The sequence below is a fragment of the Zingiber officinale genome, chromosome 8A (assembly GCF_018446385.1).
Source record: "Zingiber officinale cultivar Zhangliang chromosome 8A, Zo_v1.1, whole genome shotgun sequence".
Classification (NCBI taxonomy): domain Eukaryota; kingdom Viridiplantae; phylum Streptophyta; class Magnoliopsida; order Zingiberales; family Zingiberaceae; genus Zingiber; species Zingiber officinale.
This window is the reverse complement of record NC_056000.1, coordinates 8,593,751-8,621,397: the sequence shown is the minus strand read 5'-3', so window position 1 is coordinate 8,621,397 and position 27,647 is coordinate 8,593,751. Positions and strand designations below refer to the sequence as shown.

Below are 27,647 nucleotides of genomic sequence, written 5' to 3'. Positions count from 1 at the left end.
ACTTCTTCTTGAGGCACTTTATAACATCCTTCAACAATATCTCACAAGCCTTCGCTCTCTAGTAAGACATTGATTTGGATACTCCAATTGTCATACTTCAAATCAGTAAGACGAGGGATAGGAAACATCGACATGACTCTAATACCACTTTGTTGGGAAAAAAAATTATGGGAGAAGAAAAATTGTGGAAGAGGGGGAGAAAGAGAATCTTCATTCATGAAAAATGTATATATTTATAGATTTATTGAATAAACACTAATAATCTAGATTTTTTTAAAAAAAATTTATCTCCACGGGACTCTTATTCTTATCATGATATCTCATCAAATTCTATCCTATCACAAATTCTCATTAATAATTTTCATTTCATCATTCTATGTTCACCAACAACTTTTATAAGTTTAATTCTCAACCGTGTGTGTATAATCAGCGATCTTCCTAGATCAGAAATCCATGCATGCATAGAATTAATCTCGAATCACAACTCACGGTAGATCTCACTGAAGTCCTGAAACATTATCCCCTCCCAGGAATCCCCAAACGCGCTCACCATCAATCCGCCGCCGAAGCTCTCTTCCTTCCATGGCTCGTCGAACGCCGGCGGCTCGCCCTTCACCGCCGTCGCTGACTCTTGGCGCGACAGTACTAACTCCCCGGTGGTGGTGGTCGTCGTCGTGGTAGTAGTAGTGCTGTTCGACGCGGGTGGAGGCGACGCCGGCCTCGCTCTCTTCTTCTTACCTTTGGCTGATCTCGCCGTAGGCTTTCCGGTGAGGCGCTGCACGAGGTCGCGGAAGTTCTCGGTGTCGATCTCGATGACTTTCGGCGCGAAGATGTGCACAATTCTGACCTTGCGCTGCTGCTGCGGTTTCTTGTGGGAAAGCTTGCATGGCGCGAGCGAAGGAAACCTCTCTGATCTGCCCGTTGCTTCCTGTTTCATGGCGGTAGAAATAGAATAGATCGATGAGATGGTTATTTGCAGAAGACGAACTCAATCAGATCGATATATAAGAGGATCGGATATACACGATGCAATGAGCTATAAAATATGAGGGAAAACAAATGAAAAAAGGGCACCAAAAAATCATTGATTTGGATTTCCGGCTCCAAAATAAACTCAACTTGATCCTATAGATGAATAATTAATCGAGGTCAACCACGTTGTCTTGCTAATTAAAGTTAACGACGACATGCTATTCGAATGAACAAGTGAACTAGTCGTCATCTCATCGACGTAGGAGAGCATGCCCATTGTTGGCTCAGCACAAATGAAGAGAAGTTTTATTGTACTTGAAAGGATCCGTTTGCTTGAGAAGAAGACAATGAATACAATAATACCCATGAATCTTTATTTGTAGATTTTTTTTAAGTAGATATTTCTGAAAAATTAATTTGTGACAGCATCACTCGATAATTTATTTATTTTTCTATTGCTTTAATGCGTGTTAGATAGTGTGCAAGCTTATCTGGGTACTTCAATTCTATGCATAAATTAAGCTCAACTTGAAATATTCCATGTCTCAAATCCCTTTCGAAGCAGATATATAGCACTTTGGCCACCCAAACGTGGGGCAACTGGCAATAAAGCAGCTAATTTACTGATTATTTTCTTTGCCTAATCAAGCAAATTAAAGTTGGGTAATTAAAATTCTTGATAGTTGGATCTCAAGTTAGTTCTAATTTTCTATTAGCAGTGTCCTGCATGAATATCAATGGGAAAAACTTAAGTTTGGACGTGTAAATGGGAGTGATCTTTAAAAATTTACTGTCGAGGAAAAAGTCATTTAGTCTAGTTGTAATTGAATTATGTTTAGAGATTTTCTATTGATATATGGAGGTTTAAGAAGTTAATTTTATGGCTTGATCAATTCTAATCTAAATGAATATGTACTATAAGGATATATACCTTGAAACTAAAACAGAAATTATTGTTAAACTCATGGCTTCAAATATAATTTTCATCAAACAAGAAATTATCTCAATATATATGCACATCACGCGTGATAAATAAAGCCATTGGCCATCTTATAAAAATAATGTCAACGCCCCTTTAAGCTTCCATAAAGTCAAGTGGATTATTTGTCATATAATATTACAATAAAATCTCTATCATTAATATTGTTAAACTATCAATTTAATCAGTATATTCATATAATTAGCGAAGCAAGTACAATGTATACGTTCCATCAATGGCAATTTTGCCAATAGAATTGAAGACAAGAATTTGGGTACATCTCTACTTTATTTTTAAAATTAATAAAGATACCTGTTTAGTTAACTACCAAATACCATCATCCTTGAGTATACGTTACAGATCTAAAAAACATTGAATTAATAATTAATAGCCCGAGTTCAGATCTCGATGGGGCCTATTGAATTTTGTAATCCAGTTTTTTTTTAGTCGTGTGAATATCTAAACTAAATTCTGAAAATGAAGTGAGCAAATTTCAAATAATGACAGTATAAACAGAATTAATAGCAACACCAGTCATTAATAAAAATAATCATCAGACGCCATAAATGCAACTTTGAAAGCAAGACAAATATTATCAGCATTTACCCTTAATGAAGTCATTAATTATCAAGAGAAACAACTTAAGTTTTTGGGTGGCGCAAGACCATTATTTTTTCTGTGCCATAGGCACCCGAACAGTTAAATTACAACAACAATAAAACAAAACAAATAGGATTGTATTTCAGTACAAAGATGAACTAAGAGGAAAAAAGGATGCGTAATAGAACAACAATTCGCCTGGACCTGATTAATCCAGAAACATAATTTTCACAAGTGGGGTTCAAAATTCCTCCAACTAAACAAGGGGTTAGTAGTCATTAGAATGGAAATTCTGCCTCATCATCAAGGAACATGATTGTTTGATTTTGTGTTCTGCCCTTCAGCTCCTTTTGATATTGGTCGAGTGTTGTGCTGTAGATAAGTCAATTGATCCTCAAAAAGAAGATCCTTCATGTGCCTCAGTTGCAACCTCTCTTTCTCCAGAAGATATTCTAGCTCCTCAAAGTGTATAATTTTATCCTGGATTTCTTTCATCTGCGGATAGCTTATATACTTGTTCTTAAGACTGACTTGGAGAAGAAAAATAGAAACATATAAAATGGCAGGTCGCTGAAGCATTGCCTAGTTAGATTACCTGAACTTGCACTATATCAGAAATATATCGCTCCACATCCTTCTGTTCAGTCTCAAGCTTAGCCTGTGCCTCTGCAGCAGCCACGCTGAGAATCTCAGAATAGGCTTGCTGATCCACAGCAGGAGAATCTGCACTAGGAAAATGTAATTTTAGAACATTTAAGTTAATCTGGAAACCTGTCAGATTCTCAAAGGGAAATAAAGCAATACAACATCCAAATGATGCCACAAAGCAAAATTGACTCCGTCGTCTAAAATGGTTCGATGAAAGATAATTTTAAAATATAAAATGAGAGGAGTGGAAACTTAAAATCAGAGTCAAAACATATCTCACTAGAATAGAAAGATAGCAAACTATCCGTATTATTGTCATCATCAAATTAGATAAAGCAGCAAATTAATTGCGCTTGCTAAGTCATCAAGGATTAACAAGCATTACTAAGAATTCAAGTCTCCCTAGTAACAGGTAACACCTTCTTCCTTTGCTCCATCTGCTGCTGAGTGAAGCTTCTCATCATTTACCGTGAAGCCACTAGCAATTTCCACCTTTGGTAATGCTGAAACAGCTGCTTGGGCTGCAGCTTGAGCAACATTTGAGCCCACCACTGCAGATAAAAAGGAAACCTGGAAAAGAGAACGCAAGTTTTTACAAATAAACTGAGTGAAAAGGTGTAATGCACTGGCCACCTCTGATAACTTGATTGAAGAAAACAAACAAATATAACAATGATATTAAGATGGGCAAGTATACTAGCAGTGAGCACCAAAAGGAAATTGATATCACTTACTAAGTTAAAGGACTATTATTCCACAACAGTTATATATGTGCTCCAGTGTTCATCATAATCCAATTTTACTTGCATTTTGAAGAATATATAGAGTTTCGATGAATTAATTGACACTATTCATTTGGCATTTCAGTAATAAACAATCGTATATTCGACTGAACTAGATGTCATCAATGATGAGGATCTGTGTTGGTCCTGATACAGATGGAATCCTGTATCAGCAAGTAATTTCAGGATTCTATATTTTGTTTGTAATCATCTATGTTTAGAAACATTAGATTGATTCTTAATGTCTAAATTAAACAGGCATTATCCACAGAAAAAATAACAATTTTTCCATCCAAGTTATAACCACATCTGGGCCATGATCAGGTTGCTTGCATCAGCTAGTGGCGTGAGACACATTTGTTTGTAATAATCTATGTTCAGCAACTTCAGATATATTCTAAATGTCTAAAATTAACAGGCGTATATATCCACAGAAAAAAAAAGAACAACAATTTTACCATCGAAGTTATAACCACACCTGGGCCATGATTGGGTTGCTTGCATCAGCAAGTGGCGTGAGACGCATTCGCTTTGGAGAACCCTGTTCCAGAGCATTATCTTCTATCGATTTTGTAGTCATTTCATCCTTCTCCTTGTGTGGATTGCCATTTATGCTACCTTCAGGCCCCAAGAATTGTTCCCCAAAAGGTAATTTGATGAATCTAGCAATACAGTCTATCTCAGATCTGGTACCTACATGCTCTGCAACCTTCTTCCATTCCTCTCCATAATGCAAAATGGCCTCAAGTAGGTGAAGAGTCTCCTTGTCAGTCCAATCAGTCTTTGTCTCTTCCGTAATGTTAAGCCTTCTGAAATCTGTTGAACTAAGGCCAGGCCTATAATCGCCACGAACAAAGCATCGAGCACACAGAATAATATCTGCCTGCTTACAGCCAAATTCAACAAAATAGGGGTACTTAATACCATTTCAGAAAATGGAGTGAAATTAGATACTCAAATGTGATCAGGATATGAAGCAGTTAATTTTCTGTGCAGCCAATATAAATATAATCATCTGATCACCAGTTATTGGGGAAAAAACATAGAAAATTGAAGTTATGATTCCAGTAAAATGCACGCCAACTTCTTGACTTGATGAGAAGAAAAAAAAAACTGCAAACTAAAGGCAGTTTTCCATCACACTCTTAGTTTACAAAAGGAAGTTGTAACACACATTGTATAGCATTTATAAATCGTTGCTATTGGTTGGAATACTTTGGTTAATGTTGTAGATTCTCCTTGACTAAAAGTAGGTGGTGATGAATCTGCAGACTAGGTGTGACTTGATGTTGTTGATTTCATAGTAAGACAGGTTGGCATAGTCATGCAAATCATTAGATGGCATTGTTGAAATTTTATGTGGCTACTGGAATTTCTTCTATATTGGTTAATATAATCAAATCAAGATTTATCCTATTCACCCTAACCCAATCTAAGAATGAAAGGTGTTGTTTCATCTAGGAAAGAGTGAGGGTTGATCGCAGGTTATAAACCTCTTCCCTTTAAATGGAAACCAAGAAAATATTATTCTATTGTTGAGTTTGTTCCATTTTTCAATAACATTCAGATGTCATATTTGTTATTGATATCATGTTTAGCAGATCATGTATGTATGTTGGAGAATGTTGTTGGGATCGCAAGTGCCTGATATCACTGAATAGGATTGATAACTCTATATCACCAATTGCCTTGAATCACACAACTGTGGATCTAAATCTGATCCCTATAGAATGTGGAATAGCCTCCATCACAAGGTCATGTGATGGAATATTCATCTCCGTTAACAGAGTACCACAAATATATAAATAAAGACAATTGAAATTTAATGTGTTTCACATAACCCTACATTCACAAAGGAAATCCTTGTTCATAGTAGACGAGAGCAAGTACAATGAAAATCAATTCAACTGATGTCATACCGTATGCCCTTCATTCCTAGAGCAAGTACAATGAAAATCAATTCAACTGATGTCATACCGTATGCCCTTCATTCCTCCCTAGATTTCTCTCTTAACACCAATGAAGAAAAGCAAAAATTACCTGCCCCGTAATAAACCCGTCCTGGCGGGGCGGGTTTAGACCTGCCTAAACGGGTCTAAGACGGGTCAGGGTCCTGACACACACACACACACACACACACACACATACACACACACACACACACACACATATATATATATATATATATATATATATATAGAGTTTATTAATATAATTATAATTTTTCTTATATTTAATAATTATAATTTTATTTTATAATATTTTAATATTAAAATAAATATATTTTAAATATGACGGGTCTAACCCGGACCCGCCCCGCCGGGTCCAAAGGGGGGCGGGGCGGGGCGGGTTCCGGATTTGGCCAAACTTGCCCCAACCCGGACCCGTTGCCATCCCTACTCACCTTTAATGCTCTCTAGACAACAACAACCACCACCACGAAGCCTAATCCCACTAAGTGGAGTTGACTATATGGATCCTTCTATGCCATTGGACTCTATCCCTTACTATATCATTATTTATACTTAAATAAATTTTATCTTGTTTTATCATTGCTAACCAAGTCTTTTTTTATCTTCCTCGTTTGATGTGCATATTTGTCATAGTTTAACATTGCCCTGAAACATTTATTGGTCGTCTAAGTACATGCCCGTACTATCTTAAATGTGTCTCTCTCAGAGTTTTCTCTCAATAGATGCAACTTCGACTTTTTCTCTAATGTTCCTCGTATATCAACACATCCACCTTAACATCCTCTTCTCATGTCATAGCCCAACATTCAACGTCATATAATATAGCAGGTCACACACACAAACTAGAAGAATCCACTTCTCTACATATCTTTTAGTCTCCCACACTTCTAAAGGCTCCTTTATGGTATCTCCAATGCTCCAAAATGCCCCACTAATGAGAGCCCTTGTTACACCCCATTACGATTTAATGGTGACATCACATTACACAAGGGAAATCTTTCCAGCCAAATTTTTTAAGTAAAACTGTCACCTACCTCAGCAACGTAACCCAACGCCCCTCTTGAGTGTAATTATAAAGCATCAATGGGTCTCATTCTGCAAGGAGTTCAGGATAATTGCAGCATCTATTACACAATTTTGTTTCTTTAGCAAAATCCATAAACTAGTCTATCCTCAACTAACATGCAAAAGTTGTTCAACAACCACACTAAAGAGTTATACCTATTTGGGCTCAACTATGCAGAAATTGTTCAAAGTGAAGAGTTATAACTATATTGGAACAAATATTTGTCTGCACTTTGAAATTATATCAGAAGGTCAAAAGAAACATGGAACTCAATGAGGTTAACTTTGAATATGATTAGTCTAACATCACTGTATCTTAAAAGGAGGTGAAAGATACATTAGGAGATGACAAGTAGCATTAAGATTTGGTTGATATTTAATAATAGTCACTACATTAGGAGATGTGGATCACAGAGTCCTCGTAATAAACAGCATGTTCTCATACTGAATTTCGTGCAGATCAAAATCAGAGGTCGGCATACAAGTAGCAGGTAAACAAGTCATGATGCCCTAATACTCCAAACACCCAAGAACTGATTTTCAAAGCACTTGGTAGTGGCATGCATGACCAGATAAGTGAGATCAAGTACAAGTGGCTCTTGAAACTAATGGCATTAGAGGTTTTTACCATGTGCCTGTGAATTCAATGTTATGGTTTGGCACAAAGGTCCAACAGGTACAAATGGTTCTCTAAATCAATCATAATAGAGAATTCTATTAAGCACGTACCAAAAGCTCTTAAATTTGGAGCTTGCTCATCAATATTTAAGCCTAATTGTATCCATAAAATCTTCGTATCCATAGCAAGGAAACTAGTGTAATCCTCCTATAGTAGTATATAGAAGATTGATAATAGAAAGGTCCTTGTACTGAGAACGAAGCATCACACCTTATCCGTGGTGAAGCATGCCATGCTACAGGGCGATTTGCAATTAGTACAAATTCTCCTAGGAGTCTCCTTTTTCTCCAAACCTTCATCATTTCCCTTCTTATCCTCGGCACTTGGCTTGGCTAAGGGCGTATAATTGATTAGACCCCATTCTTCCAAGAAATCGAAAACCCTCCGAATAGAACCAATGTCTCCGACCAGCTCTCGCCGAACATCAGTTAATGTGATTTTTCTCGTTGGATTCACCCTAAACCGTCTAATGATGAAGTCCCTGTAGTACTTGTAGACTTCGGAATTCTTGGAAGCGGACTTACCGTCGAAGAACTCTGGTAGTATTCTCCGCTCCGTATTGTGGATCTGGTCCCAAGAGAACCACCCTAGGGCAAGAGGCAAAAAGAAAGTTAATGCCTTGAAGTCAAGGAAGCCACTATGTAAAATCCGAAAGGTAGGGTTTTGGATGGAAGCGAACCGGAGCAGCTGGGGATGGTGATGACGTATGAAGAGGAGGCGTGGGAAGGCCCTGCCGACGAGGAGGGTTCCGGCGGGTGCAAACTAGCCGAGGACGGTGGATCTCGGGGCTCGGCGACCATGCCCTCAGATTTGGTGGATGAAACGGAAGGAGTCTGCAAGAGATGCGGAGGATCAGCGGATTTCGCGGACGATGGGGTGAAGGTTTGGGAGGAAGCGGGAACAGGCGCAGGAGCAGGAGCAGAAGCAGCGGGTTGCGTCGTCTCCATTGCGCCGGAGAGGAGTTCCTTTAGCATCTAATTGGCGTCATATAAATAAATAATTATAGCGTCCTGATAATCAATCAAGTAATCAACCTCTGTCGATTCCGGTTCAGTTCGCCGAACCGATTCGAACCGGCCTAATTTATAATACCTTTTTATTAAATTTTGATCCTTAAAATGTATATTTAGGGGGTGTTTAGTTCTTTCCTAGGAATAGGAATCGGAATGAGAATCATTGTATTATAAAATGTGAATGTGAATATGAATGAGCATGAATATCACTCTTAAAAGCAATGTTTGGTTACTTGCATATTTTCTATCGAAATAAATCAAAATTTCCTTTTTTACCCTTAAAGAAAAATAAGAGAAAAAATTAGATGTGAAAAAAAAGATGAATGTGAGAGAAAAATATGATGAAAGAGAATGATGAGAGAGAAAGTATGATGAGAAATAACGAAGAGAGAGAAAATGTGATGAAAGAAAATGAGAAAAGAAAGTGTGATAGGAGAGAACATGATGAGAGAAGATGAGAGAGAACATATAATGTGAGAGAAAGTATGATGGGAGAGGATGAAGAGAGAGAAAATGTAATGAAAAAAGAGGAGAGAGTGTGTGATGAGAGAGATTGAGGAGAGAGAGTGTGTGATGAGAGAAAGTCTGATGAGAGAAAGTGTGATGAAAAAAAAAACAGTGAGTGTGATGGGAAAGATTGAGGAGAGAGAAAGTATAATGAGGGAGAAAGTATGATGAAAGAGAAAGTCTGTTGAGGAAAAAAAGAAGGGAGTGTGACAAGAGAGATTGAGGAGAGAGAAAGTATGATGAGAGTGAAAGTGTGATGAGAAAAAAAGAAAAAAGAGAGTGTGATGGGAGAGATTGAGGAGAGAGAAAGTATGATGAGAAAAAAAAAAGAAGGAAGAGAGTGTGATGGAAGAGATTGAGGAGAGAAAAAGTATGATGAGAGAGAAAGTGTAATGAGAAAAAAAGATGAAAGAGAGTGTGATAGGAGATATTAAGGAGAGAGAAAGTGTGTGATAAAATGATGAGAGAGAACATATGATGCGAAAGAACAAGGAGAGAGAAGTGATATGAAAGAAAAAATAAATAAATATATTTTGATATTTGATATTAAGGGAGAAAAATTTAGTTTTAGGTCAAGGGTATTTTTGGAATAAGGAAACATTTTGATTGATGAAAATAAGGTAATGACTCATTGAAGGGGAGGTGGAATGAGTCATTACCCAATTTCAAGGATTCATTCCCTTATTTGTATTCCTATTCTTATAATCCAAACATTAACAATGACAATCAATGATTTTCATTCCATTCTCCACTCTTATTCCCCTAAATCAAACGCCTCCTTAGGCTCAGTTTGGTAGAGATGATAGGATTAAAAATAAGTTGATAGAATATGATTAGATGTAGGATTAATAATCACTCCTCATGCCTAGGGATTATGAATCTCACTCCCAATCCATCCCAATCCTACCCCTAACCCACCCTACCAAACAACATGTTATTTACTTTTTGAAAACATAATCTTAATCCTATAACCCCTATCAAACAGGGCCTAAGGACATCCGCAGTCATAAATTTTTTTAGAGATTTATATTCTACCATATCGTTACCATATTAAAAATTAATCTTTTTTTATTTTTTTAAAACTTAACTCCACTATCACATGTAGTGGGATGATTGCAAATGCCCTTAGTACCAACCTCAAATAAGATTTCGTAAAGTGTAATTCAGAGGAGGGATCATTTATGGACCCTATCTATTATACAAATAAGATTCACAGGATCCCACCTTGTCCAAGAGAAGATTACACCTTGTGCTTCGCTTCTTGATTTATCCTAATATTAATCAATACAATTAATTAGATTTATTATTTTTTTTTCATGTGAAATATTATCTAAAAATTATATTTGATAAAGTGAGTAAAGAAAGAATAGGAGTTCAGAAGAGGATTTTTTTTTTCAAAATTATTCATTCATTTTGACATGTGTTTTTAGTTTAATAATGATAGAATGGATTTTTTTTTTCCTTTCATTCACTCAAACGAACAAGTGAAAAAATAGATTAATCATCGTACATTTACCCATGTAACCATGACCCTTTAAGACCATGCTCATTCCCGCTCCCCAAACGCAGAGGCCAGGCTCAGGTCTTAACTAGAGCCCGAGCACTAGGACTACGCGCTGTGCCCAACACGAACCAACACACACAGCTATTTTTTACTTGATTAATAATATCTTTATTTTTTTAATAACCAGGTTAAAATGTTATTAAATTATAGTATCTACATTTAATATTGATAGGGAAAAAAAAAGATATTTAAACAATGGTTAAATAAAACTGCACGTACCCCCAGCAAAGACATCTCAATATTGGATCAAATTGTATTGTGGACCTCCTGCAAACCACGCGTCAAATCGGCCCAAACATACAGATCGAATGGAAACCAATCACAACAATCATAAAGTTATGCGATACTACAAGAGAGATGCAGGACACAACCTCCAAGCCTTTCCTCAAAAGATATTCTATTTCATTTGACCTAGCTGACTTGAATCATCCAAGATAAAACTATCTAATCTAATCCAAAACATTGAACAGTTCAAGATAAAACAATCTGATCACTATAGAAACTCAAATGGATGCAAAGCAAACAGCAAATAAAACAGAATTATAATTTTTTTTACCATAAAGAATAAAGGAAACCAGTTTTATAGATAAAGATAAGCATCAACTGAGAGTGCGATTGCTTTGAAATAGCAATACCAAAATGGAATACTGGAGAACTGACTCCTTGACAAAAGACAGCAACATAAATACCATAAAGAAAAACATTTGGTCACGGTAACAATTAACTGTCATCCAATTCTAAAAGGGACCATAATTACTCTCTAATCAAACAAGCTGAATCCCATGTCATCATCACTCTCTTCCTTCGGCTCCTCCTGCGGTGACAACGAAGGCAAACGATCAAAATAAAAGGTTGAACACTTTCTCACATCAACTACAAATGATTGAATCTAATTAGGCACGAGGCTCTCACCTTCTTCTCCTCAGCCGCAGGAGCGGCGGCGGCAGGCGCAGCGCCACCAGAGGCAGGAGCAGCAGAGACAGCAACCGGAGCACCGCCACCACCTGCAACAGCATCCAAAAATATCGTCCAAAATTCGATCTTTTTTTTTTCACGAACACGAAAAAGCAAGAACGAAACGACAGAAAAAGTCAAACCGGATCCAACGCTCAATATAAGGTCCTCCACGCTCCTCTTCTCGAGGAGTTTGGCGAACAGGGCAGCCCAGTATGATTCGATGGTTACGTTGGCAGCCTTCACCAAAGTTGAGATTTTTTCCGACTGATCAATTCATGAAGGCAAATAGTTAAAGGAACACATCGCCAAAAAGGCTGCAAAATGAAAGGGGAGAATAGGGGATAACCGTGATGGGGATGCCATCATCGTATAGGATGAGAGCGGCGTAAGTGCAAGCGATCTCTGAGACTGACATGGCTGGGACTAAGAACTCTGATTTCGATGATGAAAAAAGTACAACAAAAATACATTTAGTTGAAAACCTACGAAAACTTGCGATCGCGGGGAAGCGAGATGATTACTTACCTTGGAGAATTGGGGATTCAAGAAACGGAGGAGGAGTTCGGCAGCCGATAGACTAAGGTGGAGACGGCGCCCGGGCAGAATAGGACTCTTTATAGTTGCGAGAATTAGGGTTTCACAGTGATAAACTTGAATCGTTAGTCATCCTAAACAGGAAACACCAATAGAAGCCAATACAAAATCTTACAGTGTACACCAGTAGCAGCCAATAAGAACTCACGTCGAAGAAATAACACGCAATAAAGAACTAACGCTGTAAAAAATTATTCCATTTTCTTTAAAGAAAAATGATTTATAGAGAAAAAAAATCTAAGAAAAAATTTAAGAATAGATACGTAAATCCATAAAAAAAAATGATAAATCATAAATTTATATATTTATCTTTAAATTTTATTTTAATTTTTTTTCTCTACTATCATCACTCTTTCTTTAAACTCATAAAACAATATAAAATAAGTATTTTTGTGGACGGATACAAAATAATTCAAAATATCGATTGGTATAGATATTTACTTCTTAATTACGAGTAATAACTATTAAAATGTGCGCTTTTGAATACACTTTTCACTTTAATATTCTAAAATATCTTTATACTATTGGTCAAAATATAAAAATAAAATAAATATCACTAAAAATATTTTTTTAATTATCTTGATGACTTTCTAGAGATTAAAATTAAGAAGTAATTTTTAAAAATACTTTGATAACCTTCCCACAGTTAATTAATAAATGCATTGATAATGTCACAAGAAGTCGATAAAACGGATATATTTCTAACTCAAATTTATCCTATCAAAATAATTAAAATATTTAAATTCAAACTTTTCAAGTTGAATATGCTTATGCATACTGATATTCACTCGAAGATGATCGAGCGGAACTCACGTCCATCTTCAGCCGCCTGAAAGAACGAACCAGTTCGTCTCGACTCAGTGGGCGTGATTCGCCAACAAGCCGCCGCCGGACGATATTTACGAAATAGTCTTACGTGTCAACTTCTCCAAGGCCGAAATGCTGCCCCGTCTTGGTAGCTCCAGGGAATCGGCATCCTTCATCTGATGGAGGGAAACGATTATATCATCATCCACTTCCCCGAAGAGGGTAGCCGGTAGGGATGGCCTGCTGCTGCCGCTTCACCAAAGGCCTTCTCCCTCACCCCTTCTTCATTTCGGACTTCCCCCGTCCGCTCTCATTTACTTCCGTCCCTCGCAGCTGCCGATTCAGCCATGCGCTTCCTCGTTGCGACCGCCGCTCCTCCCTCCGGCGCCCGACATTTTCTAGAAGTTCAGGAAAGTTTTCGATTCCTGAAGATGGAGGGGTAGGGCCTTATAAATATTTTTCGAGATCTTGTTTCCAGGAAGAACTAAGTAGCTCACGCGGTTAAACTTTGAAATGATTTCATCGAGTTAGCAGCAGGGGCTCGACGATTATAGCGGAAGACCTAATCTAGACTCCATCCATCATACCCATATGATGGAGAAAGCACTTGGAGACATCCCCACGAAGGGTCGGAGCACCAATGTTCGGAGAGCACTGGAGTTCACATTTCTTCTTGGTCTATTTACCTTTCAAGCATCTCAGCAGGCAATTGCTGGGACAGAACTAGCTGGACTTCAGCCAATGACTTATTTAGGAGATCTGGGTGACATCAGTACGGGATTTGCATCAGTATGACATATTTTTGTTTTTTTTTTCAAAAAAAATATCTAATGTTATTTGTTGGGCTTGAGTTCATTTTAGTACTACTTTTTCAATCAATAATACAACGGAACATTGAGTTGAATCAACCCAAAGTAAATGACATAACCTGTCTATATTTTTTTATAGGATTTTGAGTGAACATAAAAGTCTACTCAATTCTTCTCATTCAGTGGCTAGTAGAATACACTGCAATTCTTATAAGTGGTGTCAGATTTTAGAAAAATGAAACAACTACTAGGTGCAATTCTTCTTAAATTGAACAGGAATATTTACACGTTATACCATTAGATATTCGTAAAGCTCATGCATGTACTATTATTTTTCTTGTTTTACTTCGATGATTCCATTTGTTCAATTTTCTGATTCTTTTATGGTGTGTCAATTTCCCTTCTTATATTTTTCCTTGTTTATAATTATTTCTTTTTCAAATTCTTTATGCAGGCATTTTTGCTGATCTTTTTCTCCGAACTGGGTGACAAAACATTTTTTATCGCCGTAAGATACTTCAACTGAATGCATTAGTTTATTTCTTATTGCAGAGAAAGATCATTCCTGCTCCCATATGGCCTATAAATGAGAGAACAGAAACTAAAGCTTCTATAATCTTCCTTTAGTTTCAAACTGTCAATTTTGGATTGAGATATATGCTAGCTCTGTCACACTCTTTCAGGAGAAAAGTAAATATCAGTATTTGATTGTTTAATAGTGCAAAACAATTTTCTTTCATATTCAAATAGTTGTGATTGTAACCTTCTGATGAGAATTTTTTCTGTTTCTTGTTATGTTTTGTACTTTCTTGACACTAATCAAGGCTTTCAGACTTACTATGGATCATGTCACTCGTGGCAACACATGGAAATTTTTTCAGGGTGTTTGAGCTCTTATTATTATCACATTTATTTTCTTTTTCCTTTATTATTTACCTCTTTATTCTGATCAATGTAGTGTGTCAGTGAAAATCCATGGTTAGTTGTTACTCTCTATGATAAAACTTTTGCTTGAATAAGTTAACTATACAACTGTTCTTTTTGTAGGCTCTTTTGGCAGCTAGGAACTCTGGTGTCATTGTTTTTATAGGAACATTTGGAGCACTTGCGTGAGTAAATGACTCATAATATATTTCCTTAAAATGGTCTCTTTTATTTATTGTTATTATTCTTTTTTTTCTGTTATGCTTTTTTAAATATTCAAATAATATAAAAATCAAATTTTGTGACTTTTTAGTGTGTCTTTTTTATCTTTTCATAAACAACGACATGCCTTCTTGTTTTTCTTGTATCGTAATTGAAGACTTATGGACAGGATATATTTAGTTCAAGGAAATTGTATTTTTGATTTATCTTCAAATTTCAATGAACTGTAGCATCTATACTATATGTTCTTTTGGAAACTGCAGCAGCTGGTGTTAGAGCATTATTCTTTGGCATGTTATTTAGTTTTAAAACAGTTATACTTTGCTGTATTTGTTTAACTCACACAAATAGCTGCTTTTATCTGTACAGTTTACTTATCATTGCTATCAGTGCATTGTATGTGGTCACCCTTAAGTTACTTATTCTTATTTAGTGTAGAGTTTTGCCGTTTAGCCCCAAAATTAATACTTTGCCTTGTTGTATCTCACAGCACAATGTCAATTGTTTCTGTCATTTTGGGCAGAACATTCCATTACATTGATGACGCTCTTCCTTTTAGGTAATTATTTTTGCTATTCCTTTAGAAAGTTATTTTACAGATTTTTCCACTCACACTACTCTACTAGCTTAGGTTCGGCGGGACTGATTTTCCAATTGATGATTTTGCTGCAGTTTGCCTATTGGTAATTATCAACTTATGCTTATAAAAGGACAATGCTTTTTTTTTTTCCATTTATGCATCTCTACATACTCCAATGTGATTTACAGAATGTCAAGTATTGCCTTAAAAAGTAATTTCAGGTGTATTTTGGAGTCACTACATTGCTTGATGCTGCTTCAGATGATGGACAACAGAGCACAGATGAACAGAAGGAGGTGAAGTTTCTGAATGAATTGTATTTCCATTAATTTTTGTCCTATGAGATTTGTATTAATTAAAGTAAATATATATGCTTCCTTTCAGTGATTGAAACAAGGTGATCCAAAGTGACATGAAATAATGAATATATAAGCAGTGAGCCAGTTATAATGCATACTATAGTTTCTTTTCTGATGAGAGAATTGATTCCATATTTAGATGAAAATTGAATATTTCTCATCTTATCCTCTAATGAGGTTATTCAGAATATATTATTTTCCTGAAATATTTTACTTTTTTCTATAAATTCCCTACTCAAATTGGCTAGTCTGGATTCTTGAGTTACTGAGATGCTTTCTGGTTTCTACAACACATACTCAAGTCTTCTTCAGCTCGAGTTTCACTTGCTTCTCCAGTTCTTAAGATTGATCCTTGGATGTTAATTCATGAAATGTATACGTGAGTTCTCCAGGATGCAAATGCTTTAGGTTACATACTTCTTGACTTAACGAGGTTCTCTTTCTTCTGTTATTTCAATATATGCTCTTTTATTGTTGGGGAATCACCTAATTTCCATTTCCTATATCAATTAACTACGAACTAACCTCATCTGCATCAGACCACTGGATCTTTCTACAAATGCCCCACATTTGGTGCCCTTATTTCTTGTTTATAATCAGTTCCTAACTTAGTATCCTTTTCTCTTGTTTTGCTCATCACTCTATTCCTCATTTTATTCCTTTCTTTTCAGATCTAGTTGCTCCATATTAGCCTCACTTAATAAATGTCCGATTTCCTTAATATCCTTATGTTTCTATGTTGCTCAACTCATCAGAATGTTATAATGTCTTTATAATTTTATTCAGTGACTGAACTGTCATTCGTACATATTAATGCCTGTACTTCTGCTACTGAAAATTTCAACATGTGGCCAATTTTCTTGTAAGCATCACTTTCAAAGAATTTATTTGACTCTGCAAAGTGATATTATTGTGCATTCGGTCATTCTTGGTATGATGTTTATCCATCCTGATGCTCTTTAATGGTTCTTGTGGTGTTATTATATAGTTGACTAATCCTAAAATAGTCGTTTGATACAGTCAATTAATCTGTCTTTCAAATTTTAAATCAGGCAGAATTAGCAATTTCAGAATTTTCAGGAGACGGTGCAGGAATTATGGCTGCAGCCAGTACTGTTATTAGCACATTCATCTTGGTTTTTGTTGCCGAATGGGGTGATAAGTCATTTTTCTCCACAATAGGTGACTATTGATGTCTTCACTTCGGTTTGAGTAATATGTTTTGATGTTAGTCATGACAGTTGAATTCTCTCTACTACAGCACTTGCTGCAGCTTCTTCACCTCTAGGTGTCATAGGAGGTGCACTTGTTGGTCATGCTTTTGCAACTTTGGTAATGAAATAAGATATGATATAAATTTCCTTATATTTTTCAAGTTTACATCAGATTTCTATGTACGTAGGGTTCACATTCATTATATGCTGCATGGAGCTCTATTCTTGGAATCCCATGTACTACAAGATTGAAGCAAAATTATCATTAATTATTTTAATCTATAGGACACTTCGTCATTCTTGTGATTTCTAAAGTTCTGTTTAATTAGAGGTTTCTGGCCATTTGTATCATATACACAATTTTCATCTATTCTGCTTGTTATATAACTCATGGAACTTGCTTTTGTTAGGACTTGATATAATTTGAAAACTCTTGTGCTTGTGTTCTTTTTGCATCACTTAGGTTCCTAAACCATTAGATTTTACAATTAGCAACAGATTTACTAAGCAGACAATCAGACATGCCAAATTTTGGTGGTATTGAGTGATCGCACCAGCATGTTAACCAGAACAATCATTTGATTGTTGATTTTAGGAATAGAAAATATATTGAGATATTTTTCGTATATCTCAAATGCATACAAACAGTTTGAAAAGAATTATCATTGTCAATTAGATTCACTAGTCCCTGAGGTGAAGATTTTTGTTTATGGAGACCCATTAGTATATTTTTCTTGCTGGAATGAGGAATGGATGTATGAAGGGGAGGCTTGGTGCAAGGTAAAGTTGTTGCAGTGTGATCTAGAGATCATGGATTCAAGTCTCAAAAACAACCTCTTGCAAAATAGAGGAAGGTTGCGTACAATAGACCCTTTACTGAGACCTGCATTGGCGGAAGTTTTGTGCACCGGGCTACCCTTTAATGATGAATGGATGTATGTAAGATAAAGTTGTTTTTTCTTATATTGAAATGGTAGTCTCCAGTTTACATCTTGCTTAATGAATAGCATTTTTTTAGAGAGCAAATGAATCTTTGTGGAATTTGAATAGCCATGTCATGTTAGATTGGAAAGATCAGAGTTGTATTTTTTATTCCTTTCTGGCTTGTCAAACAAGATGTTACTAGATAAAAATTTAACAAGGCTACATGGTTGCAGCTTGCAGTTCTTGGGGGTTCTTTTCTTGGGACATTTGTCTCTGAGAAGGTACACTTTTTTTTTTTTTCAAAATCTATCAAAATGGATTTATCTTTTTGTTCATCTTAAATAGCCTCAACCACCTACTAGTGAACATATATATTATATCAAAGATAGAAGTTAATGGCAAGTAAAATAAAGATATGCCTTAAAAATGTTGTGAATTAACTAGAAAAGAGCATTGAAAGATGGCCAACTATTGAAATAAAAACAAGAATGAGAAACAATCTCACACTGAGAACAAATCTCACAAAAAGTGAAAATATCACATATTGATTAATAATCCATTTTGTGGGGATCGAAACCCTTTTCATAAACCACGATAAAGACAAGTCTCTTATCTCATGCCCCTTGTCTAGAAAGGCTGCTCGGCTAAGGTTGAATAAGCTCCCGTGATTTATCCTCTTTCGAAGTGTGTGAGATTGTCTGGAGGGGCTGCTAAGGTGACAATTTTATCTTTTGCCACCATATAAAGACAAGTCTCTTAAAAATAATGTGTAACTTGTCCCAAAAAAATAAAACATTTAAAAAAAACTAGATAACTTTAAAAGTTTATAAACTTGTAAAAATTTAAAAATAATCCTTAAATCTATCTCCAAATTTCAAACTGCATCACATAATTAGTACTGAAATTATGAGCTTCCATGGACTCTGATCTAGAAGTTTGAGCTACATCAATAATTATAACTAAAACAGTAGGCAAGGAGGTGAGTTGAAACATTATCCTCTGGTGGTTTAGTCTATTATATATTTTTTTAGTTTTTTGACCAGACACTTTATTCCATTTTTTTCTATTCGCATGTTGGTTTCAAATCATATGAATATCTTTCAAATTGATTAAATAAATCTGAGGTTGAGTAAAAAGGTGCTTAGAAAGTGTTTCTGCTTATGAAAAAACTTATGATTTGCTATATTTGCTAGATTAACGTTTGCGTTTGTGACCAATCTGGCCAAACTTATAATTTTGACAATTATATGCACAACTTCATATTTTATAAAATATAGGCATTACGTTGTCTACTTGTCAAATTCTGTTATTTTATTGATATACTAATATTGCCATGTGAGCATTTTTTTTAAAACACGTGAGCAACAGTCACACGGTAAACATTCATTACAAAATAAATATATACAGATTGTTCATTTCCTAACAACTAGAGCTTTCAAAATAAATGGTCAACTAGTCCACGTTATCAATCCTGCATTAGAGCAAGGACCTGTGTGGTTTACACTTCTCACGTGTAGGCAAACAAACTAGACCGGCCCAACGCCAAGATGTCCACTTAACAGAGGCATTATTTCTGTATGTTTGTTCAATACTGATATTACATCCTTCTGCATATACTATAAAACACCTGTTTCTTCCTTTTTCAGGTTATTGCTTATGTTGGTGGAGTTCTCTTTCTAGTCTTTGCAGTAGTAACATTGATCGAGATTTTCATTTAGCTTGAGTTCCAACAGGTAAAGTGGCCTTGGGTTGGGTGGTATGATTTTATGCATGCTGTAACACAACCCACACAAGTATGACACACTAAATCAAAGTTCTTGCATCCCCATCCTCACATGATCAGCACACACCTGGTTAACCCAACTACAATAACAGCTACACATCTAGTCAATCATTTAATACCGTTTCTTCTTCTTTTTTTTTTGAAGACTTTTTGAACCATTCTTTCATCGTGTGTATTCTTGTCATATTTTCATATTTCACTTATTGTTGAATAAGAACCAAACATTTACGAACAATCTTTCATTGTGTGAGAGCTACTTTATGTTCCTTTGAGCTATAAATTAATCCCAAATACTTCTTTGATTAGTTAACCTTAGTTAGAACTGCACGTTATGCTAATTGGTTAATGGAATCTGTACTCGAGAATAGAGCCACAATTTCTTGAGAAGAGCTCCAACTCAATAATTATGCTAACAAACATAAGTTTTGATGTTATTCTGGATTTCATGCCTAAGCTACATGTAGTCAATACATTATTGCTTTAGTTGTGTTATATCAAGTTTCACCTTTTTTTGGTAACAACTGATTGTGTGCTCGTGGTATTGATTAGGTAATATAGATCTTTGAAGTCCTATATACTCCTATTGCCCCCGGGAGGCCGGGAATGGAAGATGCATCACAGCACTTGAACCAGAGAGAGAGAGAGAAATTAGTAGCAGAGCTTGTTTATCAGCTAGTCAATCGAAGACCATTTTGAGTTTCTTCTCAAAGTTGGATTCTAAATATATGGTCAGAAACAGCAACAGTAGGGGGGAAAACATTCGAGTGTCTGAACATTTTTTAATCGTTCTTGTTGGAAATGTGAATGGAATAAAGAGATGGAGACGAAGAGACTATTGTGCATGACTTTAGTCCCACATTATAAGTCTCTTGGCTTTATTGTTGGTTTATATTATGACACATGCATTGATGTTGTAAACATATGCATGGGGAGAGCTCTCTCACGCGTGAGTGCGCAAGGGTGGGTGCAAATCCAGGGCCCGGATTGTACCGAACCAAGGTTGACTCGTGCGCGAGCACGACTTGTGCATGTCGAATGCCGGACCGGTTGAGGTAAAATTTACCCAAAAGAATGAACTAACATATAGCCACTTGAATCTTGCTCAAGGATGTAATGGAAGCATTAATGTGAAATTAATTCTGATTCCGTAACGTCTCGACATTAATGACGACATTAAACTCATTAATGGTGATTTCGTAACGTCTCAGTATTAATGATGATATTAATCTCATTAATAATGATTCTGTAACCTCTCGACATTAATGAAGACATTAAACCCATTAATGACGAAATTAAACTCAGCATTAAATGATCATAATTTGATCATTTATTGCAGGCAAGATGAGAGCTCCTATATAAGGAGGTTGGATCTTGAGCAAAGCGAAGAAAAAAAAAAAAGCGAAAGCAAGAGAATTCTTCCACCTTCGTTCCCTGATTCTTTTCTCTCAGTCGTGCATCCGCTCGGCTAAACTATTTGTGATAGCACTCAGGTGTAGTCTCAGTTCGCCACGAACAACCAGTGCTTGGTTGCGTTCGTGGTCTTGCCGTTGTATCCTGGGAAACAGACGATCCGAGAAAACCTCGAAGCACAGCCGGAGGTGGGACAAATCTGTTTCAAGGAAACTGCGTCGATCGCAGGCCTCGGTCTGGTGCTCTGTTTGTCCGCTCGGTTGGACTCTTCATTTGCTGGGTCGGCCACTCGCCCTTCTGATCTGCCCGACTGGTCTCCCGCTCTGCCTGTCTATCCTTCAGTCTGCTCGGACGATCTAATTGCTCAGACTCTGAGGTCAGAAAAATCAGCCCCTGCTGGCAGCCTGAGATTATCTGCTCAGGTCATCTTAACTGTGAGTTGAATTTAATTCGAGTATTTAGATTCAGCTAATTTCCTGTAAATCTCCGGCTACAGATTGTTTGGTGTCCAACAATCTTGAAACAGACTCGATTCTGTTGAGATGGCCACGGAACGAAATGTTGAGGTGCAACAGACTCAACATGTTCAGGCCCCCTCCGCCCCGATTAGAACTGTGCCAATTAGTCATGGGGAAAGGCCAGAGAAGTTCAGTGGACTGAACTTCAAGAGGTGGCAGCAGAAGATGCTCTTCTACCTGACCACACTCAATCTGGCTCGGTTCTTGACCGAGGACCCTCCCAAACGCACTGAGGATGCTGATGCGCAAACCATCAGTACAGTGGAGGCATGGACTCATTCCGAGTTCCTTTGCCGAAACTACATCCTTAACTGCCTTGCCGACTCGCTGTATGCTGTGTATAGCATGAAGAGTACGGCTAAGGAACTGTGGGAGTCTCTAGACAAGAAATACAAGACGGAGGACGCAGGGGCAAAGAAGTTCATCGTGGGCAGATTCCTGGACTACAAGATGATTGACTCCAAGGCGGTGATCAGTCAAGTCCAGGAGCTTCAGGTGATCTTGCACGAGATCCACTCAGAAGGAATGGTTCTAAGTGAAACCTTCCAAGTGGCTGCTATCATCGAGAAGCTGCCTCCCGGCTGGAAGGATTTCAAGAACTACCTGAAGCACAAGCGGAAGGAGATGAATGTGGAGGAACTCATCGTTCGACTTCGCATCGAAGAAGACAACAAGAGTTCAGAGAGAAAGTTGTTCTCTCCGGCTACTGTCAAAGCCAACGTGGTCGAGCACGGACAAAGCTCGAAATGGAAGAACCCCAAGTCTTCCAAGATAGGACCCAAAGGAGGCATCAGCAAGAAGAATTTCTCTGGGAAGTGCTTCAACCGTGACAAAGTGGGTCACAAATCTTCGGAGTGCAGAAAGCCGAAGAAGAAGCAGGAGGTCAACCTGAACGAGGGACCAGAAATGGACGACCTCTGCGCTGTGGTCTCTGAGCTGAACCTGATCGGTTCAAACCCGCGACAATGGTGGATCGATACTGGAGCCACTCGACATGTCTGCTGCAACAAGGAGCTGCTCCACAACTTCGAAGAAGTCACTGGAGACAAACTGTTCATGGGGAACTCAGCAACCTCGGACATCACGGGCCAAGGAAAGGTGGTGCTGAAGATGACCTCGGGCAAGGACCTCACTCTGAATAATGTGCTGTATGTTCCGGAGATTCAGAAGAATTTAGTGTCCGGATCACTTCTGAGCAAGCATGGCTTTCGCATTGTTTTTGAGTCAGACAGAGTTGTATTGTCCAAAAATGGGATGTTTGTAGGAAGAGGCTATGTATCTGATGGGCTATTTAAGCTCAATGTAATGACCATTAGGCCCAAGATAAATAAAACTGAAAGCTCTTCCACTTATATGCTTGAGTCTTCGTGTTTGTGGCATGGTAGACTAGGACATGTTAACTACGATGTATTGCGTAGATTAATAAACATGCAAAGCATACCTACATTCCACCTTGACCCAAAACACAAGTGTGAGATTTGTGTTGAAGCGAAAATGACAAGGTCATCCTTTCAACATATTGAAAGAAGTAACGAACCACTTGACCTAATCCACACTGACGTGTGCGATCTAAAAGGTACGCCAACGCGTGGTGGAAATAAATACTTCATCACTTTTGTAGATGATAACACAAAATACTGTTATGTGTATCTTCTCAAAAGTAAGGATGAAACTATAGAGAAATTTGCTCTCTATAAGAACGAGGTTGAAAACCAGCTTAATAGAAAGATTAAGGTGGTTCGAAGTGACCGAGGCGGTGAATATGTGTCACCGTTCGCTGAGTTGTGTGCTGAACATGGGATCAGACATGAAACAACAGTTCCTTATACTCCTCAGCAAAACGGGATTGCTGAGCGAAAGAATCGAACTCTTAAGGAGATGATGAATGCTCTTCTATTAAGCTCTGGATTGCCAGAGTTCATGTGGGGGAAGCTGTGTTAACAGCTAATTACCTTTTAAATAAGGTGCCTCGGAAGAAAATAGATAAGAGCCCTTATGAGTTGTGGAATGGAAGACAACCATCCTACAAATATTTACGAATGTGGGGGTGTCTTGCCAAAGTGTTGGTGCCTGATCCTAAAAGGATTAAGATAGGACCAAAGACTGTTGATTGCATATTTATTGGATATGCACATAACAGCAGTGCTTATCGATTTTGTGTGTATGAGTCACACATACCGGAGATACATAAGAACTCGATAATCGAATCGAGAAATGCCTCTTTCTTCGAGCATGTGTTTCCATATAAGACCCGTGAGGATGCTAGCTCCTCAAAACGGGCGAATGAAACACAAGGTGAAGAAGGAAATGATGACAATGAGGAACCAGTGGAGGTTGAGCCTAGACGGAGCAAAAGAGCTAGGGTAGAAAAATCCTATGGATCGGATTTTATCACTTTCATGTTGGAGAGTGAGCCCCGTAGTTACTCAGAAGCTGTAGGCTCTTCTGATGGACCTCACTGGAAAGAGGCAATTGCACCTGAGATATAATTTATCTTGCAAAATCACACTTGGGAACTTGTGGATCTTCCTCCGGGAAGTAAACCACTAGGTTGCAAGTGGATTTTCAAGAAGAAAATGAAGTCAGATGGCACGATCGATAAATACAAGGCCAGATTGGTAATCAAAGGATACCGACAACGAGAATGCCTTGATTACTTCGATACATACTCTCCGGTATCGAGAATAACTTCCATTAGAGTATTGTTGGCTATTGCCGCTCTATGGAATCTCAAAATACATCAAATGGATGTAAAGACAGCTTTTCTAAACGGGGATTTAGAAGAGGAAATCTACATGGACCAACCTGAGGGGTTTTCTGTACCAGGACAGAAAAACAAGGTATGTAGATTGGTGAAGTCATTATATGGCTTGAAACAAGCGCCAAAACAGTGACATGAGAAATTCGATAATGCCATGAAGGAATGTGGATTCAAGATCAATGAATGTGATAAATGTGTCTACATGAGAGTCACAGAGAGTGACTATGTCATCTTGTGCCTCTATGTAGATGACATACTTATCATTGGGAGTAATGATAAAATAATCAAATCCACAAAAGATATGTTGAACTCAAGATTTGACATGAAAGACATGGGCCTAGCTGATGTGATTCTGAGAATCAAAATTCTTAGAACGACAGAAGGACTTATTCTTAGTCAGTCCCATCACGTGGACAAAATTCTTGAAAAATTCACCAAGGGTGATACTGCTTTGGCACGAACACCGATAGATACGAGTCAACATCTATCGAAAAATCGAGATGAAAGTATCTCGCAGATAGAGTACTCTCGAGTGATTGGAAGTCTGATGTACTTGATGAGTTGTACTCGACCAGACTTAGCCTACGCAGTAAGCAAACTGAGTAGATACACGAGTAATCCCGGTGTTGAGCACTGGAAAGGGATAACAAGAGTACTGAGGTACTTGAGGTATACTCATGAATATGGACTGCACTATACGAGATATCTTGCTGTAATCGAAGGATACAACGATGCAAGTTGGATATCCGATATAAAAGACTCTAAGTCTACGAGTGTGTGTGTTTTCACTCTAGCAGGTGCAGCCATTTCCTGGAAATCTTCTAAGCAAACCGTAATAACCAGATCCACGATGGAATCTGAGTTTGTAGCTCTTGACAAGTGCGGTGAAGAGGCTGAGTGGCTACGGCAATTCATAGAAGATATTCCACGATGGGGGAAACCGGTGCCGGCGATATGCATACATTGCGATAGTCAATCAGCAATCGGTCGGGCACAGAGCCATTTGTATAATGGTAAGTCTAGACATATACGTCATAGACACAATACCATTAGACAACTACTCTCAACTGGAGTTATCACTGTTGACTATGTGAAGTCAAAGGATAACCTAGCGGATCCGCTAACCAAAGGGTTAAATCGAGAGTTAGTTGCAAGCTCATCACAGGGAATGGGCTTGATGCCGTTGTCAACGATCAGTGCAGAGGACACCCAACCTATGCTGACTGGAGATCCCAAGAACTAGGTTCAAAGGGACAACTAATCTGCGCTGACAAGACACACTGTGGGGGTAGCCCAATGAAACAGTGATTTGACGAGGGTAAGCCGATGAGTTTTTAATGATCAAAAAGAGTAGTTGGAACTCTTGAGGGATCACCTATGTGAGAAAGAAGTGGGGCCGCTTCGAAGAGAATTGGAGGCATAATTCTTAGAGCTTCTCACAGAACCAGGCGTGTTCATGGCCAAGAACGAACATACTCATGAGAACTGAGTTGTATCAGGGAGAGTCTTGGGTGAGATTTGTCACTGCTTACACAGACGGCAGTATAGTTCAAAGACATCATGTCTACTATCAGCCAGTAAGCAACCAGATCTTCATAAGGGAGGGTTCAAAGGGTAAAACCTACCTATCCTATACTTGACTCAACTGTTGAATGCTATCACATACCCTGTTTTCCATTCATGTGGGGGATTGTTGGAAATGTGAATGAAATAAAGAGATGGAGATGAAGAGACTATTGTGCATGAGTTTAGTCCAATATTAGAAGTCTCTTGGCTTTATTGTTGGTTTATATTATGACACATGCATTGATGTTGTAAACATATGAATGGGGAGAGCTCTCTCACGCGTGAGTGCGCAAGGGTGGGTGCAAATCCAGGGCCCGGATTGTACCGAACCAAGGTTGACTCGTGCGCGAGCACGACTTGTGCATGTCGAATGCCGGACCGGTTGAGGTAAAATTTACCCAAAAGAATGAACCAACATATAGCCACTTGAATCTTGCTCAAGGATGTAATGGAAGCATTAATGTGAAATTAATGCTGATTCCGTAACGTCTCGACATTAATGGCGGCATTAAACTCATTAATGGTGATTTCGTAACGTCTCAGTATTAATGATGACATTAATCTCATTAATAATGATTCTGTAACGTCTCGACATTAATGAAGACATTAAATCCATTAATGACGAAATTAAATTCAGCATTAAATGATCATAATTTGATCATTTATTGCAGGCAAGATGAGAGCTCCTATATAAGGAGGTTGGATCTTGAGCAAAGCGAAGAAAAAAAAAAAGCGAAAGCAAGAGAATTCCTCCACCTTCGTTCCCTGATTCTTTTCTCTCAGTCGTGCATCCGCTCGGCTAAACTATTTGTGATAGCACTCAGGTGCAGTTTCAGTTCGCCACGAACAACCAGTGCTTGGTTGTGTTCGTGGTCTTGCCGTTGTATCCTGGGAAACAGACGATCCGAGAAAACCTCGAAGCACAGCCGGAGGTGGGACGAATCTGTTTCAAGGAAACTGCGTCGATCACAGGCCTCGGTCTGGTGCTCTGTTTGTCCGCTCGGTTGGACTCTTCATTTGCTGAGTCGGCCACTCGCCCTTCTGATCTGTCCGACTGGTCTCCCGCTCTGCCTGTCTATCCTTCAGTCTGCTCGGACGATCTAATTGCTCAGACTCTGAGGTCAGAAAAATCAACCCCTGGCTGCCTGAGATTATCTGCTCAGGTCATCTTAACTGTGAGTTGAATTTAATTCGAGTATTTAGATTCAGCTAATTTCCTGTAAATCTCCGGCTACAGATTGTTTGGTGTCCAACAGTTCTTTCATATAATTTTTTCTTAAGACAGATTGGAACATAAATTCCCTCCAAAAAATGATTTCTTATCTATGTGTAAATGATCGTTCTTTTCCTAGGATCATTAGGGGCTTGTGGGCTCGAGTCTCTGCTTAGGAAATTAACACGTGCATTATGTTGGGCTGAAGGTGGGTTGAGGATTAA

General features: G+C 37.9%; 4 protein-coding genes across 7 annotated transcripts; 1 reads left to right on the top strand and 3 right to left on the bottom strand.

The window, feature by feature from the left end:
• Positions 1-385: 385 nt before the first annotated feature.
• Positions 386-982, bottom strand: LOC122012401. Its single transcript, XM_042568917.1, has one exon. The coding sequence runs from the start codon at positions 935-937 to the stop codon at positions 479-481; it is 459 nt and encodes a 152-aa protein (XP_042424851.1). The 5' UTR covers positions 938-982; the 3' UTR covers positions 386-478.
• Positions 983-2,575: 1,593 nt separating this feature from the next.
• LOC122012261 (SWI/SNF complex subunit SWI3B-like) lies at positions 2,576-8,686 on the bottom strand. 2 transcript variants are annotated; one of them, XM_042568740.1, is made up of 6 exons: positions 8,378-8,686; positions 7,909-8,285; positions 4,460-4,864; positions 3,619-3,769; positions 3,147-3,274; positions 2,576-3,046 (listed from the first exon to the last, which is right to left on the bottom strand). In XM_042568740.1, exons 1-6 carry the CDS (start codon positions 8,670-8,672, stop codon positions 2,855-2,857), a joined length of 1,548 nt encoding a protein of 515 aa, XP_042424674.1. In that variant the 5' UTR covers positions 8,673-8,686; the 3' UTR covers positions 2,576-2,854. The 2 variants fall into 2 exon arrangements, with proteins under 2 accessions (XP_042424674.1, XP_042424675.1); XM_042568741.1 differs by lacking the exon at positions 2,576-3,046 and having other exon boundaries at positions 3,585-3,769.
• Positions 8,687-11,312: 2,626 nt separating this feature from the next.
• LOC122011376 (60S acidic ribosomal protein P1-like) lies at positions 11,313-12,384 on the bottom strand. The gene is made up of 5 exons (XM_042567760.1): positions 12,265-12,384; positions 12,086-12,171; positions 11,880-12,003; positions 11,695-11,786; positions 11,313-11,596 (listed from the first exon to the last, which is right to left on the bottom strand). The coding sequence occupies exons 2-5, from the start codon at positions 12,152-12,154 to the stop codon at positions 11,543-11,545; spliced, it is 339 nt and encodes a 112-aa protein (XP_042423694.1). The 5' UTR covers positions 12,155-12,171; positions 12,265-12,384; the 3' UTR covers positions 11,313-11,542.
• A 922-nt stretch (positions 12,385-13,306) lies between these two features.
• Positions 13,307-20,797, top strand: LOC122012260 (GDT1-like protein 1, chloroplastic). 3 transcript variants are annotated; one of them, XM_042568737.1, is made up of 12 exons: positions 13,307-13,579; positions 13,672-13,929; positions 14,404-14,457; positions 14,997-15,058; positions 15,586-15,654; positions 15,727-15,778; positions 15,897-15,971; positions 17,087-17,216; positions 17,296-17,366; positions 18,406-18,453; positions 19,819-19,905; positions 20,505-20,797. In XM_042568737.1, the coding sequence occupies exons 1-11, from the start codon at positions 13,376-13,378 to the stop codon at positions 19,888-19,890; spliced, it is 1,095 nt and encodes a 364-aa protein (XP_042424671.1). In that variant the 5' UTR covers positions 13,307-13,375; the 3' UTR covers positions 19,891-19,905; positions 20,505-20,797. The 3 variants fall into 3 exon arrangements, with proteins under 3 accessions (XP_042424671.1, XP_042424673.1, XP_042424672.1); XM_042568739.1 differs by having other exon boundaries at positions 13,309-13,579; positions 13,678-13,929; XM_042568738.1 differs by having other exon boundaries at positions 13,309-13,579; positions 13,675-13,929.
• The last annotated feature ends 6,850 nt before the right edge of the window (positions 20,798-27,647 follow it).

Excerpts from the sequence above, each read along its gene's own strand:
- LOC122011376 (XM_042567760.1), bottom strand. The coding sequence starts at position 12,154 with ATGTCAGTCTCAGAGATCGCTTGCACTTACGCCGCTCTCATCCTATAC. Across the intron at positions 12,004-12,085 it reads ATGATGGCATCCCCATCACG|TCGGAAAAAATCTCAACTTT; the intron begins GTTATCCCCTAT and ends TGAATTGATCAG. Across the intron at positions 11,787-11,879 it reads TATATTGAGCGTTGGATCCG|GTGGTGGCGGTGCTCCGGTT; the intron begins GTTTGACTTTTT and ends ATGCTGTTGCAG.
- LOC122012260 (XM_042568737.1), top strand. The coding sequence starts at position 13,376 with ATGGCCTGCTGCTGCCGCTTCACCAAAGGCCTTCTCCCTCACCCCTTC. Across the intron at positions 15,655-15,726 it reads GATGACGCTCTTCCTTTTAG|GTTCGGCGGGACTGATTTTC; the intron begins GTAATTATTTTT and ends CTACTAGCTTAG. Across the intron at positions 17,217-17,295 it reads GTCATTTTTCTCCACAATAG|CACTTGCTGCAGCTTCTTCA; the intron begins GTGACTATTGAT and ends TCTCTACTACAG.
- LOC122012261 (XM_042568740.1), bottom strand. The coding sequence starts at position 8,672 with ATGCTAAAGGAACTCCTCTCCGGCGCAATGGAGACGACGCAACCCGCT. Across the intron at positions 3,770-4,459 it reads GCAACCCAATCATGGCCCAG|GTTTCCTTTTTATCTGCAGT; the intron begins GTGTGGTTATAA and ends TCTCTTTTCCAG. Across the intron at positions 3,275-3,618 it reads AGATGGAGCAAAGGAAGAAG|ATTCTCCTGCTGTGGATCAG; the intron begins GTGTTACCTGTT and ends TTCCTAGTGCAG.
- LOC122012401 (XM_042568917.1), bottom strand. The coding sequence starts at position 937 with ATGAAACAGGAAGCAACGGGCAGATCAGAGAGGTTTCCTTCGCTCGCG.